This window comes from Fopius arisanus, unplaced genomic scaffold (assembly GCF_000806365.1).
Source record: "Fopius arisanus strain USDA-PBARC FA_bdor unplaced genomic scaffold, ASM80636v1 scaffold00042, whole genome shotgun sequence".
In the NCBI taxonomy this organism is placed as follows: Eukaryota; Metazoa; Arthropoda; class Insecta; order Hymenoptera; family Braconidae; genus Fopius; species Fopius arisanus.
This window is the reverse complement of record NW_011887781.1, coordinates 274,864-295,727: the sequence shown is the minus strand read 5'-3', so window position 1 is coordinate 295,727 and position 20,864 is coordinate 274,864. Positions and strand designations below refer to the sequence as shown.

Below are 20,864 nucleotides of genomic sequence, written 5' to 3'. Positions count from 1 at the left end.
TTTTATCCTCAATTAAATATCACTGGAGTGACGGAATAATCTCCGCGATAATGACGTCAATAGTGACCTTTTCGTTTTTAGTTGAACTTCCAACCGATTTTCTTCGGATGGAGGACAGCAGAATAGAATGCTGGAATCTATTTTTCATGAACGTCACTTGCGACGACTCGGGAGAGCTTTTCTATGGATGAAAGAGTATATACCGTGACGGTATATATGTATATACGGTGCTCGTTAAGTTTTCAGAAGACTGCAACTATCGTTAGATACCCGAGTTCCTCGGACTTATTTATGGAGTGAGATTACGGTTATTATGGATTGATTGATGTCTTCCGATTGGTGATAAATTGTTCATTTCTTCTTTTTAGATGTGAATAGCTTACGCCGGGGGTTGATAATTAATGTCCTCGACTTAACACTCACACCGATAAACTATTCCCAATCTATTGACACTCCATGAACAATATGACAATTATTCTCATCAATATATCACTCAACTGATTTTAGAATTGGAGGAAATAAATTATTTATCAATTTATTACTCCTGATTTAATTCGCGTTTTTTGAACATTTTAATTACTCGCTTATAAATTAATTGGAGTTATTACTTGAAAATTGCGAGTGCCGCAATAATCAATTATACTAACATAAATTCTGTAATATCTTCTGATCTTTTTATGGGTTTTTGGAGACCGTTTAATTAAAGTTTCGCTGTAGTCCTGGTAAAAATATGAGATGGCTTAATTTTCAAAGTCATTTTCCATCCTAAGAGGATACGATGGGAATCGCGTACATGTCGATTAAAACGTCCGCCCCGAACTGCCGCACGTTCAGAATTTACGAGGTTCCCACTACGAAATCGCGTATTTCTCGGTTCGTGAAGTCCTTCCTACTGGGGATATCCTGCGTACACCAACCGAGACTTGTCCGACTTGTTCTCCAGTCGAGACAGGATCCACTGATATTTCTCTTCCTTTCTCAACTGTCTTTTTGTCACTGCCGTTGGTTATTACCGAGACGAATATTGTTTTTCTCAACCCGGGGAACCCTACCTCCCTCAAGACCAGTGTTTTTCCATTAAAAATTTTTTAAAAAATTTTCTGAATTTTTCTCGCACACAATATTTATTTTCTATTTTTCTGAATCAAGTTGACCACCGGTGGTGAATCTTCCCGAAATTTTATCTCAACAATTTTTTCAACTCTTCGATTGTTCACTAAAAAAAAATCGTTCCTTCTAATCGTGGGGATTTGTTTATATTTATTTATCCGGGTGATGGAACCGCATGAATGAGTGGATTTGACAGAACTAGAGTTTCCCATTTAGTCGAAAATATAATTTCAAGTTTTAAGGACTATCACCAACTCTGGCAGACTTCAACCTCAAGGATTCCACACGAGAGTAATGGGTGAGGGTAGACCAGATTTTCGAAGGTATTTCCCAGATTTTCACCTCGCCAGTTTCCCTGAAATTATCTCAACAGCTAAAACAGTTTAACCCACAACAAACACACACATTCATCCAACTTTCGCGTTTGAAGTAAGACTCAGGGGACTTCCGAGAATCTGAACCTTAAAAACGACTTACGGAATGAACTTTTATTTTTAAATGCCGCTGAAATTAATTTTCCTTCCCACAGTGCATTTGCGATATTAAAAAAAATCGCAATCAGTTTTTAATCGAGTCATTTATACGCTCATATCCTCATTTATATTTCCGAGAAGTATTTAGCCCTTCTGATTTTACACCCCTCAATTTCATCGACTCATCTACCCCGAGAAACCAAGAATGACTTGTTGTGCGAGTGCTTTTGACGAGTCAGAAGAAACTTTTCTCCTGCCATTTCCCATGTCGCTTGTTACTCCAAAATTTCCCCTCATCCAACACAAATGGCGTCGTAAACCAAGTTTTTAACTGTCGTACAAACCCCCGAAATTTATTAGTCGAGTGTGATGAAATGGCGTTTGCCTTCGCGCCTGTGTAAACAGAGAAAACTAAAAGGAGAAAAAAAAAAGAAAATGCTCGAGGATAGAAGATAGTGTGTACACTATAGTCGCACGGATGATTCGATTTATTTATTTGATCCCTTAGGCAAGTTCTACTAGTATCCACGTATGTACGCACTGTACCATTCCACTGGGTATTTACTTGGTGGTGGAATTTTCGAGGTCTTCATACCCCCTATGTATTTTCACCACCCAAATTCGATTTTCCCCGATTCCCAGGAGACCATGAAAATTATTTTCATCTCTCTATCTCCTTTCGACTATTTTTTTCTTATCATCAAAATTTTTTGTAAATTCGGGGATCGATATCGCCAATTTTTATGCTCATTACGCGGTTTTTTTTTACCTCCTTTTTATTTATCGACGAATTATTTCAATTTGTAATTAATACGCCCGGATATAGTTAAACAATAGCCGGATTAATCTTTCTCATCCGCATTTTATTATCATTTAATGTGAAAGAATTGAGTATTTGATTTTATTTTTTGAAAATATATACGGGACTTGTCGATTTTCCACTTTATCTCAGTATTTTTGTGATATTTTTTTTCAGGTATGAATGTTTTATAAATAATTCAGATATTGATCTCTTAAATGTTGATGTTCACGAAAGCGTCATTTGGGTTTTTATTTTGATAAAAGCATAAAGAAGCATCAGAGATTGAATATTATTCATGAGGATGAAGGCTTATTGCTGGGGATTTAGCGAGGAAAATCCAATTCCGTTGTTTCAATGAGAATATCTGGAAGCATCCGGAGGTTTACGGTTGGGAGAAAGTCAAAATGGTTTATAAAATAGTATATATCACAGATAAAATTATTATTCCCGTGAAAAGTCACAATATTACATCATCCAAACATTAATTTTTATTACCAACTGCTGCGATTATTAATCCCCTTCTAAAAATTGAAAAATTAAATTCGGATTGACTGGCTAGAAAATTCAAGAGATTCAAGAGATTTTATTCAATTAAATTCACATCTTATTCCGATATTCTCGGGATATAATTTTCGCTGAATTTTTTCGCGGAATATCCGAATCGCTCATTAGTCTTTTCATAATTTTCTCAATGAGATTATTAATCTGAAAATTCTTCGTCTGATCTTTAATCACGTGTTATCCCTTTTGATGCCTGGGATTCTCAAATTCCCACTGATTCGTCATTCCACGTCTGTCTCTCCGGCAGCTATCGCGGATTGAATATTATTCATGAGGATAAAGATCTTACTCCAGCGAATTTAGTGAAAAGAAATCCTCTTCCACAGTTTCAATAAAGATTTCTGGGAGAGAATATCTCACAGGCGCCAAGACTGATTTCCGTCAATCGCAGGGCAGATTGTCACAATTACGAAATATCTGTAGCGAAATAATTGAATCTGTATTGATCAATCGAACATTTGCCGCGAAAATTCAATTGATATAGTGCAGTCAGTGACTAGAATTCATTATCTATTTGGGCTGTTCAATTTTTTTTTACACACAGCCATAAACTCCTGCCTCTCTGCCCTTGCACGAGTGATATTCCGTTATTGTGGTGAAACGAAAAGACTTTTTCCAATATTACTCCCGAATTCTTCGACAGAACGTGGCCGATATCCAAGTCATGAATTGTCGTCTATCTCAGGTTTTTTAACAGACAACCCACCACCCCCTGCAACCCTCACTTATGCCCCAGGAATAGCCAATGAATTCTCTCTCCATTATCGTTTATTGTTAGAGACGAACGTTTCAACCGATTAAAAAAAAATATATCTAATAATAATTCTTCTCGATACAAGGAAAAATACTTTTTTTATGATACGGGTTTTACAAAAACAATTCTAGACTGGCGGACATAATTAATTCTGCTCCCTTCGCCGTACAAATATTTAGTCATGAAATATTTCGTTTGTCCAATCAAAAGCGGATTGCTAATTCGTCGACAGAAACAGTGACTCAATATTTGATTTCACGGACGGCACCAGAGAAAATTCCTCCAGAAATAAAATTAACGGGAATTGAATTCTGGGAGAAATCTGGAAATTTTTAGAAATTCATTAAACTCTCTTTTTGACCGGAAATATATTCCGATTAGGTGAAAAAATTAATGTGGAAAGTCACGGTTTTTTGGCGAAAATTCCCCGGGGGCATTTTCTCGGGGAAAATGTCCCGAGAGAAATTATCCGTTTTCCGAGTAGTGAGAGAGGGACTTTAGCGTTTTTTTTTTCACCTTTCTGTCTTTCTCCCTGGCAAGAAGACGATTCAGCCAATTATCTCGGACGTTCTCCTTAGCACAGGAATCCCGACACAGCTGGAGTTATCGGATTTTCTCGATACGTTTACTTTTATTTATCGTGGCTGATTCGACAGTGCTCCATTCCCTCTCCTTTCAATTTCTTTTTCTTCCCGATGAATGACGATAGCATAGATAAATATAATTGGACGATACATCAAATCCGGATGTTTTATCATTGCCTCTCTATTCGTTTCACCGAGTGGAACTTGCTCGATGGTAAGTGTCACGTTGTGTATCGGTAAATTGACGAACAGAGCGAAACGAGATGTACACTGCAATGAACTGGAAAACCAGCCCGAGGATCTATCGATGGGTGGAATTAGTATGTACTTTAGGCGATTGACAAATACACAGGATTATAAATCGATTTGGGAGGAGAAACCAATGGCAATCCCCTGATTACCAATTACTCGTTTGCTGTCAATACAGGATTTACGGATCATTTAGAGGAGATTAGGAAGATTTAACTGTTTTCAAAGGGCTCGAGATAATTTTTCCCATTTTCCAAAAATTTCGGGATGAAAATTCAAAATATGAATTCAGTGTTTTCCCTCAGGTGAGTCTTGTTCGAACCAAACCAATACCCGGAGTAATCTCCCCCAATAGTCCTCGAACTTCCGTTAAACTTAAATCTCCGCTCCTGTAATTCCCCTCGGGGGACTTCGGTGGACACCGATTAACAGTGCCACCGGAAGTGCCACTGGAGACTATCACTTCGACTGGTTTCGATCAGACTTGTGGTGAGAAAAAATAAACTATCAGCCATCGAGGTATTGTAGACACAACCCCACACAATCGCCCTTATCCCTTGCTGATGTCGGATAAAACGAAATCGTTGTGAATCCCTTGGAGGTCCACCCTACCTGCACCACCCTCTTGATTGACCCGGGTGAAGAGGGGGAGGGTCACTCTCATGGTGAAGCGATGTCTACACGTCAGTGAAAAGTAAAAGTCAAGAGATCGAAGAGAGGAAGACCCACAAGTCGAGATGATACCTTGATTACTCAGTCACCCACCCATCGTCGTATCGATTTCATCGGGTGTCGTTTACGGGTTTCCTTTTCCATTTAACGATCCTTCCACCCCACAATGCATAAAAAATAAATAAACTCCATTCGGGTTTATTTTATTATCGATACGAAAGCTCAACTCGAGAATTAACTCATTCGGAAATTTCTATTTACAATTCCAGAATTCATATTCTCGATTTAACAAATGTTGAGCAAAATTGATAGATTTTTTTCTTCTCTACCTATCACCCCTCATTTTACACCCCTTCACGGTTGTACTGAGGAAAATACGAGCAGTAAAACCTTCTTCTCGGTCCTGCAATCCAAGTGAGAGATACGAACCGAGAGTAAACTACTCCCCGTTTCTCGGTGTTGGGATTATTTTTTTTTTATTTCGTTTTGGTTTATGTTTTACAGGTCTCCTGAAGCTGAGGGACTTGGTTAAAACCCCGAAGTCACCGGAACTTGAGGTACATCTCAGACAGGCTGATCCTGATTCATATGGACGTGTCCTGACTGATATCAAGAGCAAAGAGATCAGAAATTTTATCGTTGACACCAAGCCTGAACACATGCAGCATTTTTTACGAATGGTCCATTACATTTATTATTCTGAGTAATCCCTTGAATTTCTCACTTTCCATCTTCACGAAATTAATTAATTATTCAGTCTCTCTCTCCCGAAGATTACCAATTACCATATTTCACCGAAAAATTCATAATAATTATTCATTAAAAATTCCAGATAATCCAAATGCAAATGAATGATTACAAGTACCACTACCTCTTCACAACTTTTGTGAGTACCAATTGTATAACCCTGAGTGGCAATAAATGTCAACAATAGTGTATTGATGAATTCCCATTGAATTTCAATTTATTCGTTCTCTTCAGGATATTGAAACGTTCGATCTCGAGGATTTCAAGTACAATTTTGTCAACATCACTGCCTTTCGATTAGTCGACGCTGACGACATTGGAGTCAGGGGAATACTGAGAGACATGGAGCGCTTTCAGCCAGCTGGAAACACTGTGCTCAATAAATCACGTGTTATTCAGGTGAGTCGAGACGTTAAACCTTTTCATGAGATTATATTGTACCTCGTGATTCTACGTGTTTCTATCTGTGCATCACCACGACGTAAATCACATTAATTTCCTTCGCATTAATTATTCAATTCCCTCGAGACTTCATTTCGTGCCATTACGAAAATCCGAGGTTTCCCGAGCTCACGAGTACTTGATGATGTCGAATTAATTATTTACAATGGGCAAAGTGTCCCTGATCTTTCAATTTTCAATGAAACTGGAAAAATATTCGGAAAAGTTCTTTCAATTTTTTCCGTTGGAAATCGTCTCGGGACAATTTGGAATTAAATTCATGTCATCCTCACTTTTTGGGATGTACCCCTCGTTGCCGTAAAATCCAGTGATAAAATGAGATTCACTATTCAGAGTGATTACAATAATTTTCCCATAAATCCAGAGATCAATAATCGATAAAGGACTGAATTGACTATTTGTTCCGAATGGCAGGGACTAGGAAATCCCAGAAATCGTAAAACTCATGGATGTTATCAGGAATCCCTAAAAAGACGAAATTGTCCTGAATCCGCTGCCCCATTACAGATTATTTTAATATTCCGGACATTGGTCTTTCAAGACACTGTCCTAGTCCCCAAAATTTCATCCATTTTTTTTAAATTCCGAGCTCCCCGATTCAATGCCTGGAAAAAATCGCACATCCAATGAAGCATTTTCATTCTTCTATTTATATTTCCCGGGTTTTATTTTCGCACGAGTTAAACGACCGAGTTTGCCCGAGGGGGGAATGGGTGGAAGAAAAAGTGCGACCACAATCAACGGGAACGAAGAAAAAGTAGCTGGTTAAACTGGAGGAAAAAAAAGAATGTGAAAAAAAAAAATTTATAAAGAACGAAGGGAAGGGAAAAAAGTGCATCGGTACGAGTCTCATGGACACGCAATGATCGCGATGAAGGGAGGAGAGGGGGTGGAAAGATGGTGGAAAGAGGGTGGAAAGAGGGTGGAAAGAGGTAGGAGGGAGGTAGGATGGAGGGAGAGTGGTGAAAAGGGGGAAAGTGCATGGATACAATCCCGGAATCTCTCCGCAGTGCAGAAATACAGTAGATGCCAACAGGACGGAAGAGCACGCACGATTGACACGAGTGAATAAGAAAAAGAATATGAAGTTTCTATTTTCTCGGGAGTGGAACGAATTGGTGGTTAAAAAAAAAAGAATTTGTTATAACTGAAGGGAATATCCCGGTCGCATACTGATTTCGTTCAATTCTTCTACTTTTTGCGCTTCGCTCTGCATTCATCTCTTATCCAATAACTTTTTCCATGAACAATACAGTGGAGAAAAAAAAACGATAAAAAAACAAATTGCCGGGGGTAAATAAGCCGCTGGGAAAATTATGGATGACATGAATTGGAGAAACTGGGGCAGATGGCAGGGCTGATTACATAGTGGGAGTAACCACTGGTCGGATGGGGAGAAAATTACTTTTGCTAAAATTTCTGTCGTTGCTTCTTGATTTTTTTAATATGCAATATTTTTAATATGTAATTTTATTTGCCATTGTATTTTTTTATTGTACAGAAGATTCACGCGATTTGAGGGAATTTCAGCTTGATAAGGAAAAATTATTTTTGCCATTTTGCGTTTTGAAATTTGGAAATACCGCTGGGAACAACAGGTCCTCCATTCAAGACCCTGAAATTTCTAGAAATAAGAAACATTACTTTCTACTTTCAGCGCAATTCCCTTGAATTTAGTGGATCAATTATAGAGCTTGAGAGTTCTTTTTTTCTTGCTTCAAGAGAAATATCTTTGGAGCAAGTGAAAAAGTCATTTATTCCCGGGAATTCCCGCTCATTAATTTTCACCTAGAATCCAGTAACTCTCTTGGAACCTAAAAATACCTTTTTTATCTAAAAAAAAAAGCTAATGCGCGTCTTAATTTCTCTTCTATACTTTACAAAAATTTCTGGTTATTTATTAATTTTTTGGTAAAAATGGAAATATTTATTCTAATTGATCGATCAATTCCACGATTCAAGCGCATTATGCAAATGGCGGTGACTCTTGAGCGTTGAGTAAAACTTTTTTTTCGAACTGTGCATATACTTTGGAGTCAGGGAGTAGTGGTTGTAAATCACCGAATTTCCTTGAAACTAAAGTGGGAATGGGATAACCCCTGGACATTTGTGCTGTAAATCAGACTATCTCGCACTCACACTGGGTTTTATTATTTTATTTTCTCACGTCGAGGGGTATCTAGGCATCCGGAGTTATAGAGTAAAAATGAGAGTTGAAAAAAGTGGCTGGAAGGGTGATTTAGTCGTGGAATCGTTGGCAACGTTTGGTACATTTTTCGGTGACGAGCGTCAGTGATTCGGTTCACCATTTTCCCATTGTCCATGGCAAAATGCAACTGGCTTTTCATTCCGGTGAATAAAAATCTGTCACACCCGAGATGTCAATGACCTGACGCTCCAAACCACCGACACGTTTCTCAACTCATTAATTTAAACAATCGGTGCATTATTTTTAATGTACTCCGGAAATAGAATTAATTTCAAAATGACATAACGCCATAATTGGTCATTTGGAAAATGTTTAAATCAATTATTTGTCGACGAGAAGAGTGTCAATTTGTTCTGTTGGATTTCTTTCGTATCCAACTGGATATTGATATTCAATCGATGTCAAGACTAGACTGCATTTTATCACCATATATTTTGCCTACCTTTGCATTCCACTCTAAATGCTAATTCTTTATCCCGAGTGACGTAAGGAAGTTAATAAGAGAAAATAAGGAAAAAAATAAGGACAGATGATATTTCAAAGATACCGAGCAACTGACATTTTCGATGGACGAAGTGATGTAGAAGTTCTTTAACACACTCTAGTATCGTGCAATATTTTTTGAATAATTTTATTTACAATGAGAATAATCTTGATAAAAAATAATTAATTGACACGTATCAATTTCGTTGCTCTCGAATTCGCGTGAGTCGAGTTAAACATCTCAATCCTGTTTTGGCCTCTGAGTTGGAAACTCTCGGAGTATCGAAAGTTCTCCACTCAGAAATACTAGTTAATCCCACAGCAAAGTTCCACCAACCCTTAAGGCTTTTTTTTCGCCAATTTAAACAGCACCTCGTAAACTTGACAGGCCATTTCCACTTCCTTATTGTCTGATGGCAAATGCTCACCACCTTCAACTACAAACCAACAAAAAATAGTGATTACAATGAAATAGTCAAATTCAAATTAAAAAATTAACCGAATCGCTAAATGAAATAAATTCTTCTGTCTTCCTTGACCCGAATTGAGCTAAAATCATGAGCTAGAAAAATAAAAAAAACTCTTCCCAGTTAAAGTGAAAGAGAACCTGGACACGAGTCATATTTCCGGCGTAACGAGAATCAGAACTCGACGCTAATTAAACGACTCCAATTAGTCAGTGCAAAAAAAAAATTACAACATTATATTTACTGATGGAAAGATGCCAAATAATTGTGACATCGGCCCAGAACGGATCCTTGAATATTTATGAATATAAAATCACTTATTTATTCGTTGAATCTTCAGATTTTGTCTTTATCCTCGAATAACTTGAATGAACCTTTGAAACAATCCTCTAAAATTCTCTCAAGTTAACCAACAAGACCCTGCAGTATTTGACCACATCTACTGGTGAACTGCATTTGAAATTACCTAGCGTCAGGGTGTTCGTTATAACTTCAATGGCAAACAGGAAAGACCTGATGATGGTGATGGACAGCTGCATACAAATTGAAATTTCCCTGTTATCTCCAAGTTCTGTGTTATCCCTTTCGACAAGGACAAGCAAACAGAGCGCCACATCCGATGTAATTGCAGGTGTACCTCCATCCCTCAATTAGTTTCCCCATCTTGCATGATTTCTAGCGATTCTTCACAATGATCAGCAATCCCACGATTGTTACCTCAGTAAACTGTCTCCAAACGCGAAAAGTTTATGCTGAATAATTCTTATTCCTGAATTCTCCGGAGTTGAATGTTTCTCGGTTGGAAAAGACAAAGGGATGAGTTACGAGACTTGTGAGATGAAGAATTGTTTTAATGGAGTACCGAGGGAAGGATGGAATGAAAAAGTACGATGATGCAGTTTAAGTCTGTGTTTTCCTCCGACCGAGTGAAAGTGAGAGGGACTGAATAAGACTCCAGGGATTAATGCACCTGAAATGGTGGATTTTTGCGGTGGAGAAGTTTACGGGAAATAGAAAGGATATGACTATGTCAAAAGTTTATTTTCCTCCGCTCCTGGCCCTGTCAGCTTTCATTATTCTTCGTCTCTGACATTGAGGCAATTCTCCCAAAATTAAGCCGTTTAATCCCCGGGCATAATCGATAATCGATCGATTAACCCGTTGCAGTCATACGTCGGAGTGATAACAGTTTGTTTTTTTTTTCAGGCAGAACCTGCTTTAATATACGACAGTGTACAAGTATTTGCCGTTGGTTTGCGCACCCTGGAGCAGTCTCATACCCTGAGGCCTGCAAATCTCTCCTGCGAGGCCGAACATCCCTGGGATGGTGGCCTCTCTCTCATCAACTACATCAACTCGGTGAGTTTTCAATTGAATTCTTTCACGGAGAATTCGATAGGAGGAATGGGAAAAAAGATAAAACGTCGATTTTTATGTGGGCAAGTGGTATAAGAGCCTGCGGGTCTGAATGGAATGATGGGGATGACCATATAGCGGTGGATTTTAGTTGTAAGGGTGAATTACAGTTGAGAGATTTGGCGGGAATCCAAAACGCGGGATATCACGGGCATTCGTTTGCTGCTGCGAAGAATTTATTGGAAAATTTTCTAGGTGACCTTAACAATCTATTTTGCTTGAATTATGATTTTTTCATTTTAGATTGCACCCCAGTGTCTATTCAGGACCAATATCAACTCGAAATATTAATACTGATTATATCGTTGTATTGAATTAAAATTTTTTATCCGTTCAGAATTTTTTTTTGAGGATTGATAAGATAATGATTGAAAAATTGTGACCTCCATATTTTCACGTCAGGTATTTGCCCACTGGATTAAGAAATTGCCAATTATTTTTGGGGTACTAGTGTCCTCGCTGGAGCTTTGCAGCGTAACACTTGAGCCTCGTACCAGATAAATTGTTTAATACCGCATAATGAATGGTGCAAGAGCTGTCATGGACAGGAACCACAAATTCCATCTCATGACGTCGTACAATCCTCTTGCCGTAGAGTGACCCTCCTTCCACCCCCAATACAGTTATTCTCAACCTTAAGAGATGATATATCGCACACCGAAAAACCCACCAGTTGTAATTAATTTCCATAGAAATATCCCGGTATAAATCTCGATTCATTTTAAAAAGAAAAATGAATATATTTTTATCTTGAAATTGTGAACAGTAAGTCCTTAAGACTCTGGAAAAGCCCGAGGAATTTTTCATCTTTCTCATCTTTTCATTTTTTCAACTCTTCTTTAATATGTTTATTAATATTCTTTTAATTAATATTAATATTGGATAGTGACGTTTTTTTTTTTCGGTGGAGTTCCGGTAATTTTCGACTTACAGATTGAACTACACCGCCTGCCAGTTTCGTTTAATTAGATATTTCCCGGATTAATCTCATTTATGAGTGCCGTACAGTTGCCATGAAAATTATAATTATGGTAATGCTAAGGTACACCCCAGATGCACACCTCCATGCATATGTATTTTGTCTATTCTTGCTGTGACTTCGCTCTCCACTCGTGCATTTCAAACAACTACCATTTTGTTGAGTGCTATTCTCCGGTTTTTATTTCAGTGAAAAAAAAAAAAAAAAACAAGCACGTGTAATATCACACTGTGCCCAGTTTTTCGGACACTCGACAATTTGAAAAAATTAAGCCGACTAGTACGTCGCGACGAATAAAAGTCCATTGGCAGGAATTGATTTTTTTGATACTCGAATATCAGAGAAAAAGTGGAAGTTTTCAATAAAAAAATATGAAAATCCTCAAAAAAAATCTTCGCAATCTACAGGAATTTTAAATCTACATTCTAATTAACATTACCCTCCGGAAATAATTAACATACACGTTTCTCACCTCCGGCGATTCAGTATTACGTATTCTATGGGAGTTGTAACGCGCTGATCGAATGTGGAATTCATGGTAGAACGTGTCGAGTTGCCAAGTGCATGTCTCCAGTGGTGTATGCGTATTACTCAGCCTGTACTTAGGAAGTACTAGGTGCAAACTGAGGTGGAAAATTGAGCGAGACGATTGGAGAAACTGCGAGAAGTGCCAATGGATGTTCAAATGCATTGAAACACAAGTGCTGATGATACGATGGATTTTCAAATTGGTGGATAGACAGAGACCTATCAGTTACGCCAAGAGGATTATCCAGAGATTATCACACGCCACTCAAGTCTGCCATTACCACTGATTCCAGAAAATTTCAGAAAATTCCAAATCATTCCAGAAAATAAAATTGCAGTGAAACCAAAAGGCGGATAATTCCACAGTGAGTTGTTTCGAATGAAAAAACTAGTGAAAAATTGGGCAAAAGGGCAACTACACCCCGATAGCATCTCCAAATCCATTCTCTCTGCATCCATATCGAATTTACTGGTCTCTCTAACGGGCGAAATGTTGTGTCCCCTACCTTCTGGCTTAATTGAACCAAACGAGAAGTAATTGCCATGGAGAATGCCCCATGGTCGAGCCCCAGCTCGAAGGGACAGGACAATGATCAGTGGCTCCATGGTGACGATATCTACATGCACCAGCTATCTGATCCTGGATTGCGCTTATAACCCACTGCCTGAATACAGAGTATCTGCATTCAGAGATGTTCTATCAAATTTGTCGTGATAACTTCTGCACGTGTGCACTGCAAAAACTCGACGACGAGAACTCCCGAATAAATTACGTCTGACCGAACGCTCATCTAATTCCTTTTCTCCTCTCATTCCTTTTTTATTGATCTCCCATTGTACTTTTCGCAATAAATCACTCGTTCATCAAAATTAATTATCTATTAATATGACATCGAGATTTTTTTTATTTGAGTTCAATTTTTCGCGTGCATCGAACATAATGCAATTTTGTTTATTAAGACAAGATTGTTGATTTATAGGAATTGTTGTGTGAAATAGTGGGTGTTCAATGGCTCGAGGTGATAAGATTGTGGAAGAGTGAGGAGATGCCAGAGGAACAATTGAGTGGAAAAAGGGTAAGGGAGAAGAAAGGGCAGCTGACCTTTTCCCTCTGGTAAATGAGGTTTGCAGCCACTTTTGATCCTCGACCGTTTACCTACTCAAGCCAACTTAACACCACGGCACGTGAATTTCTGATATGGTATAAAGGGTTGGAGTTTGAGTGGAGGAAGGGTGAGAGGGTGGGAAAGGGTGGAAAGGGTGGAGTGGATTTTGCCAGTACTACGACAACATCGTCCTCTTGGCACTCTAACCAGCTTCGAAAGCTACCAAGTTTTGTCCTCAAGTGGAACAGTAACCGGTTCCTCCTTAATTTATGACCTTACTTGTAATCCAAGTTTCAATTCGCTTTGGTTGTTTCAGTCAGCGAACGCTGAATACCTTTCTTGCTCCTCTGATCTTTCAATTTTCCTAGGAAAAAGTCGTTGACTTTTCGTTTCCCTCAATTTCCCTCCGGTCTAGATCAATTATTTTTACTTTCACAGTATTTTTTTTATTGATTTGTATTTTTCGGAATAATGGAATAAGGAGAATTCGGGAGTGAAATAAAGAATGTGGAAATATATAAGGATAAGGGGCTGTGGCATGTCTCGGGTAAAAAAAAAATTTAAACAGAATATTTTTTCCAAATTTTCAAAAAATTTCTGGAAAACTTTTCAGAAAAAATTTTGTCTGGTTCAAAAAAAAAATTCTGTAAAAAGATTTCCAGAAATTTTTTGAAAATTTGTAAAAAATATTCCGATTACAATTTTTTGTACCCGGGGTGGTTGACATTAGATTTGGCGCCTCGTGCCGGGCGTGGAAAGGAGCGAAAAATAGGAGAATAAAAAGTGAAAAAAAAAAGGAGAAGCTCGGCGTAAAAGGAGTTTTGGGTTGAATCCGAGAAACAGGACATGGCAGTGTCCCCTAAGCCTGGAAAGTGAGTCAAGAGGGGCTCATATTCCTGGCGCGTCCGAAAGAGATACCCGAGTATAATGGAGTGGGATGACAGCCTTGTAACCCAGAAGAGACGGGATTTAACGCGGGGAAGACACTCCTAACAAATTATACCAACGACGTCCCAGCATGACTATCATTCCTGGATTTTATATTTCGAGTTCATTCCACTTTATCACACGCCTCCAAACTTTACGACTCGTACACCCGTTTTTTTTCCTTCGTCCACATTTTCCACATCAGCCGCTTTTTTTTTCCGCAACGATTTTCTTTCAGTAAATTTTCCTTTATTTTTATCTTCCCGACGCATACGAAAACTTTACTAGCTTCCGACTTCACCCTTCATTTTTCCCGTTGAAGTTCGATATGCGGATTTAAAATTGCCAATTCCTTGAGAAAAAACATGGAGCGCGCCTCTGGTGGATTGAAACATCGAGTCGTGGCAATCCTTTTGGGAGTCCCCTCTTTTGCTCTTTCCTCGAGTTCTCTTCGAGTCAAAAAGTATATAAGAGGGATCATCCCTATCGAGTCTCGGCCAGATGCAGTTATCGCTAATCGATCATGAGTATTGAGAGCAGATTGCGATAACGACTTTTTGAGCACGATTTTTCACGTATTCTCGATTCGACGGGTTTAAGGATGTTTGATCGTTATGTTGCAGGTGGAGATGAAGGGATTGTCGGGGCCCATCGAGTTCAAGGAGGGCAGGAGGATTCAATTCAAGTTGGACTTGCTCAAGCTGAAACAACACTCGCTGGTTAAAGTGAATAAATTAAAACTCGAATTCACTCAAAACCTCACGGTTTTTAAAAATAATCATTAAAAATCAAAAACCACAAAACAAAAATCAAAATCAAAATTCATTTCCTAATTCTCCCAATTCTTCGAAAATTTATAACAATTCGGAAAATTCATGTGGATAAGTCGTTAATTATTTAATTAACATTAAATTCATTGGATTGGACTGAAAATGTATTTTTTTTTGTACGATTAACAAATTTTTTCACTTGCAAGTAGTAGAGAGTACGGAATGTCCTACATCATAAAAAATGTCTCATGAATTTTGATCCAAGAATTAAGAAATTCAATTTACATATTAATGAAAATTCTTTTGAGGTGGGAGAATGGAGACCTGGACTTGGGGTCAACATCACGGACGGTGGTGCTTTTTTCGAGCCCGGAACAGTCAACGTGACTTTAATCGTCATTACAATCCTGGTATGTACCACCAAAAGTCTTAGAATCCCCATCAATAGTTCATTCAACGTCAGAAATAACTCGAATTCCGTACGAAAGTAGTAAAACAATTCGCCGACATTGTGTTGAAATTATAAAAAAATATCTCCAATACTTTCACAGAAGAATTCGATTTCCTTCAATGAGTAATTACGGTCGCACACCTGTTAAAGCCGCCATTTATTCCATCCAGCCAAAAAAAAAATGTAAAAATAAAAAGGCAAAATAAAAAGGAAGTGCCTCGTCGAGCTCCCTAGAATATAACGACCCTAGTGCGAGTAGAAGAGGTACAATTGACTTCTAGGAGAAGTGTTAAATAAAAAAATCTATGTATAGGTGGGATATTTCTGTGGACGCGTATTTCGGATTTACGAGCATTTGCTATACAGACAACGCAGTAAATGGTTATTCGGTACGACACCGTGTGCACATTTCAAGTGCTTCATAGTTTATACGATTCCGTGGGGAGGTAGGAGGTGACTATGAATGTGTCTCAATGGAAAATTCCCTCGCAAAATTTACATCCAGTATCGCACTTCAACTCCCCCCGAATCAACTTTTATTTATGCATTTTACCCCATAAATTCGCCCTTTTTCCCATCTAATTGTTTGCCTCAACAAAAAAAATAACTTTTCACCACTCTCCATCCGTAAATATTTTATAACCAATAATTCATCTGATTAAATGTCAACCCCATAACAGAAAAATTATTTAATTCAACAGAAAATTTCACAGAGCTAGATAAATCCATTTAGCAATACCAAAATTTCTCAATTAACAACTCAATTATTAATTGGAATTATCAAAATTTATCGTTAGTACGATTTTCCTCGCGATTTGCTCGGGGGAAATCAAATCCTCGGATTAACAAACGACTTCGTTAGGCATTGGATGAAGAAAGGGGTGGGTAAGGGATTTTGCATATGGGAAGCCTGAGAATTTACCACATTTCGACATTATATCACGCACCACCTATATTAACCTCGTTTACCTCCGTACCTGGGGCCATTAATGAACCTTAGAGAGAACCGGAACCTATCACGATCGAAGAGGAAATAATTCACTGGACTCGAATGGATTAATTCCCTCGTGAATATTCCAATTAAAATTGCGTCGTCCATTCTCCAGGATTGAATCATCACAAAAAACATTTCAGTTTAAACAATGCCCATTTATTTCCACTACGAAATCATCCTCTCCCTATTTATTTTAAATCCACCAATGACTGGAGAAATTTACAATTCGCCAGTCTATCAATTCCACCATCCCCTAATTATTAATACAATTAAATTCACCCACTGAGTATTCAATAAATTCCCGTGGATTCTCCCCCTTTTTCTGCAGTTTGGTTTTTCAATTCCGATTATCCTGATGTCAATGAAAAAATAATGTGAGACCAATGAAATTATTTGGATAAACAGGAGCGACCTTACGTGATGATGCACCACGAAAAAAACTACACCGGTAACAATCGATTTTACGGTTTTTGTATGGATCTGCTGAAGGCAGTGGCACAAGAAGTAGGCTTCACCTATCGTCTGGAATTAGTACCTGATCGTAAATACGGTGCACAAGATCCTGAGACGGGCGAATGGAATGGAATGGTCCGTGAACTCATGCGACATGTATGATTTGGTTTGTTTTTTCATTTTTTTTTTAATTTCCATCCACGCCCCCCAGTCCCCAATATCTCAATGTTAGGCAGTAAATTATCCTAGGCTTCACCCCCCATGTGCATTATCTAAAATCCCTTTAAAATTTTAATCTAAAACCTGCTCTAAACGTTGATGAACATTGATGAGTCGCTAATAATTTAGTCTCAATTATTAGAAGTGGTCGCTAGGCGTTGAGTATTTCTGTCTTCAGTAGTTTATTATTTGATATAATTCGAGGTTTTTACTTGGAGTGAATTTGCTACGGGATTTTTTTACTATCGGTATAAAGAGTTATGTGGAGAGTAACATGAAAAATCGTAAAGGAATATGGGACTAACGAGGATTTACAGTGGCTGTGATGGATACAAGGGTAAACGAGTTGTTGGAAGTATTCTTTTTTATGATTCTCTTAGGAACAGCCATACGTTATGCTGAGGAACTCGGGAAATTTCAGTGGTAATGAACGTTACGAGGGATTCTGCATCGATCTGCTCAGGGAGATAGCACGTATGGTGGGATTCACGTACAGAATTGAACTAGTACCCGATGGCAAGTACGGTGTTTACGATTACGAGACCGGCGAGTGGAATGGAATTGTGCGTCAGTTGATGGATAAGGTATGTGCACTATTTTCTTCATTTAAAAAATTTCAACAAATCAATTTGGCAAATTCTGTCATTATTATATTTTTTCGTTCTTCGTCCACTTTTTCTTGTTTGTAAGAGATGAATTCTGCATGTGAACCTCGTCGTCTCTTCGTACCCCCGATTAAAATCCATGAATCCACCCTCTCTGTTGCCTCGGTATACCTCAACCCCTCGATTTCCCAATGCAAATAATTTCACCCTCTTTGAAATGTGAAAATTTTGCGAGTCTCGGTATTTTATTAGAGTGGCTTTATTCTGTTGACGCGTTTCTCGAAGACTTCGGGAAGTTTCAACTCGAGACTAAAATCCGCAATTCATAACCCCAGGAAGTCGCAATTTCAAATCATAAATTGCCAATTAAAATTGATTTGTTTGTGGACACGAAATCCCCTGTTAACCATTAGCCGCGAATAAATTTGTCTAGCACAAGTGAATTTAATTGGCTTGAATAATTTTTTTCCACGAGTGTACGAATACCCGCCAATGAAAAATAACGGGGAATATTCCATGAAGTTTGGAACGCCACAGGCACTCGCTAATTTCTCACCATTCACGAGCCCAATGAAAAAAAAAATACGATAAATCATGAAACTTGAAAATGAGATTTGGAAATTACGGTGGAATGCTGAAAAATTTTTTGGATAACTCGTGGTAACGAGTCTTTGACGGTGGAGTATGAATCGAGGAAATAATTCCTTCTCTGGCAATCAACCTACGGAGTTGCAATTAGGAAAGGTAGAGTGAAGGGGAAGAAATTGTGAAGTTCTGGGGTCAAGTGAGGATATAAAGGAGATCTGGAGTTGGAAAAATAGAGAGAGTGATCGTCGAGGATTTCATTCACAGCCTGCCGACACGGTGTTCCCTCATTTTCGTCCTGAAACATCTTCAAGGCCCTCCGGACAAAATTGTGGAAAAATGCTGGGAAAAATTACACGGTATTCCATATCTTTCATGTACAGGCGCGTCATTTCAACGATAATCCGTACGGATTGCCCAAAGCTCCGTGAAAAAAAAAAACTAACGAAAAATACAATTAAACCCACAACGTTATTCCACCTTTCAATTTAAAAAATCAATCAAAAAGCTTTTGATTAAATTCCCATCGATCACTCGAGAGGACTTCCAATTTTTTTGGTAAAATCGTGCGATTTATCTTTTTTTCTGACAATTTTTGAAAGTGGGTAATAATTTTTTTTTGTGACGGCTTATTTTCAAAATGTTATTAAAATGATTTATAATTCGAAATTAAAAATTTTCAACCATCAAGCACCTGCATTTAATGATGATTATAATTATTGAAAGTACTTGTGACTCGAAAAATCTCAAATTAAAATAACTTCAACATTAATTAATAATTAATTAATTGAATCGTGGGGGACAGTGGGTGAGATGATAATGAAGTAAATCCAGTGTGAAGCATTTATCCGACTATTGACAAAAGAAAGGGCTGAAAAGCAGAGGAAAAAGGAAAAAAATAAAAGAGAAATGAAAGCGAGTGTTGGCGAGTGCACGATTATCGGTGATGCTTGGCGAGGCATTATGGAAAACGTGAATTACAGCTGGGCACCCTCCATTTGATTTTTTTCCATTATTCTTTTTGTTACTCTCCAGATTTTTTTCTATATCTCACGTGGACTTGCAGGGATTTTCAAGCGTGACAAATCACTCCGTCCCCAACTGCCCGAGATTTTCCTTCAATTTATTCAGTTTCTTCCTTCTTCATACAACCCTTTCCTTTTTCTGTACACGATGCATCATAAGCACCGGTGCTCCATCACAGGTTGCACTAATTTTCTTGGATCATCATTAATTTCCTCCAGGGCTTGTTGGAAACTGCGTTGAGGCGATTAAACTGCATAACCACGTGGAAAAAAAAAACCTGGACAAATGTGGGAGAATTTTCCGGGGAAGTGATGCGTTTAATAAAAAAGTTTATCTTATCTGGGATGTGGGGGGTGGGGTGGGTGGTATTTCATCGGCTTAAGACAGTAATTCGGTTTTATTTTTATTTCGCATTTAGTATTTATTCTGTTTTATCTAGGGCTAAATGTAGATTCCCTCAAAATACTCTGGTCCTCAATTACTTAATAGTTGAATTATTTAACTAGTGCGTAAAGAAAAGAATGAACAGAAATATTATTTTGTAATCAGTGATGTAAATTGTGTAATGCTAGTTTATTCAGTTGATGGATTAATTCGGGGTAGTGGTAGGTTTTAATAATTTATAATATAATTTATTGATCATTTCCATTGGTCGCAAAAGATTTAAAAATCGATACAACACTCGAATTTTTACTTTGAAAATTCCGTGAGAATTATTTAAAATTTTTAAGAGAATTCTTTAATAATTTATTTATTTCCAAAAATGTCTTCACATCAGATAAATTAATTACGTGCATAATATGAGATTTCTTTTTAAAACTTGAATTTTCATAATAATTTCCCGAATGAATGATCTCGAGGATCATTATGATATTTTCAAAAAAATTGAATAATCGTGACGGACGAAAGGTAAAAATACAAACAATTGCTATTTCCACAGAAAGCAGACCTGGCAGTGGGATCAATGACGATAAATTACGCCCGGGAGAGCGTCATCGACTTCACGAAGCCGTTCATGAACCTGGGTATTTCGATTCTCTTCAAGGTACGTGAAAAACAAGGGAGCCGAAAGTGGATAAAAAGTTTGGATGACCGTGAGAGGATAAAAAAAAATATAGAGGATACGAAAAGCTCCCAGAGTTGTCTTAATCGTACGGGAGGGGCCACCGGTGCCATTACCAACGCGCAATTACCTTCGTCCTGGGTGAGCGGTGCGCATTTAAACGAGTCCT

The 20,864-nt window shown here is 38.0% G+C and overlaps 1 protein-coding gene across 8 annotated transcripts in view; it reads left to right on the top strand.

Moving 5' to 3' along the window:
• The window catches only part of LOC105266863 (Eye-enriched kainate receptor), a 57,014-nt gene that overhangs the window by 29,512 nt on the left and 6,638 nt on the right, over window positions 1-20,864 (top strand). For 5 of the 8 annotated variants that reach the window (XR_892196.1, XR_892195.1, XM_011305302.1 and 2 more), the window contains 9 exons: window positions 5,710-5,885; window positions 6,038-6,091; window positions 6,187-6,351; window positions 10,780-10,932; window positions 15,153-15,254; window positions 15,608-15,709; window positions 17,150-17,353; window positions 17,797-18,000; window positions 20,573-20,677. Coding sequence is in view for 6 of the 8 variants with exons in the window: in XM_011305302.1 (XP_011303604.1) it covers window positions 5,710-5,885; window positions 6,038-6,091; window positions 6,187-6,351; window positions 10,780-10,932; window positions 15,153-15,254; window positions 15,608-15,709; window positions 17,150-17,353; window positions 17,797-18,000; window positions 20,573-20,677 (1,265 nt within the window). In the remaining 2 variants the exon portion in view is untranslated. The remainder of the gene's footprint in view (window positions 1-5,709; window positions 5,886-6,037; window positions 6,092-6,186; window positions 6,352-10,779; window positions 10,933-15,152; window positions 15,255-15,607; window positions 15,710-17,149; window positions 17,354-17,796; window positions 18,001-20,572; window positions 20,678-20,864) is intronic. The other 3 variants (XM_011305303.1, XM_011305305.1, XM_011305304.1) reach the window with 3 other exon arrangements.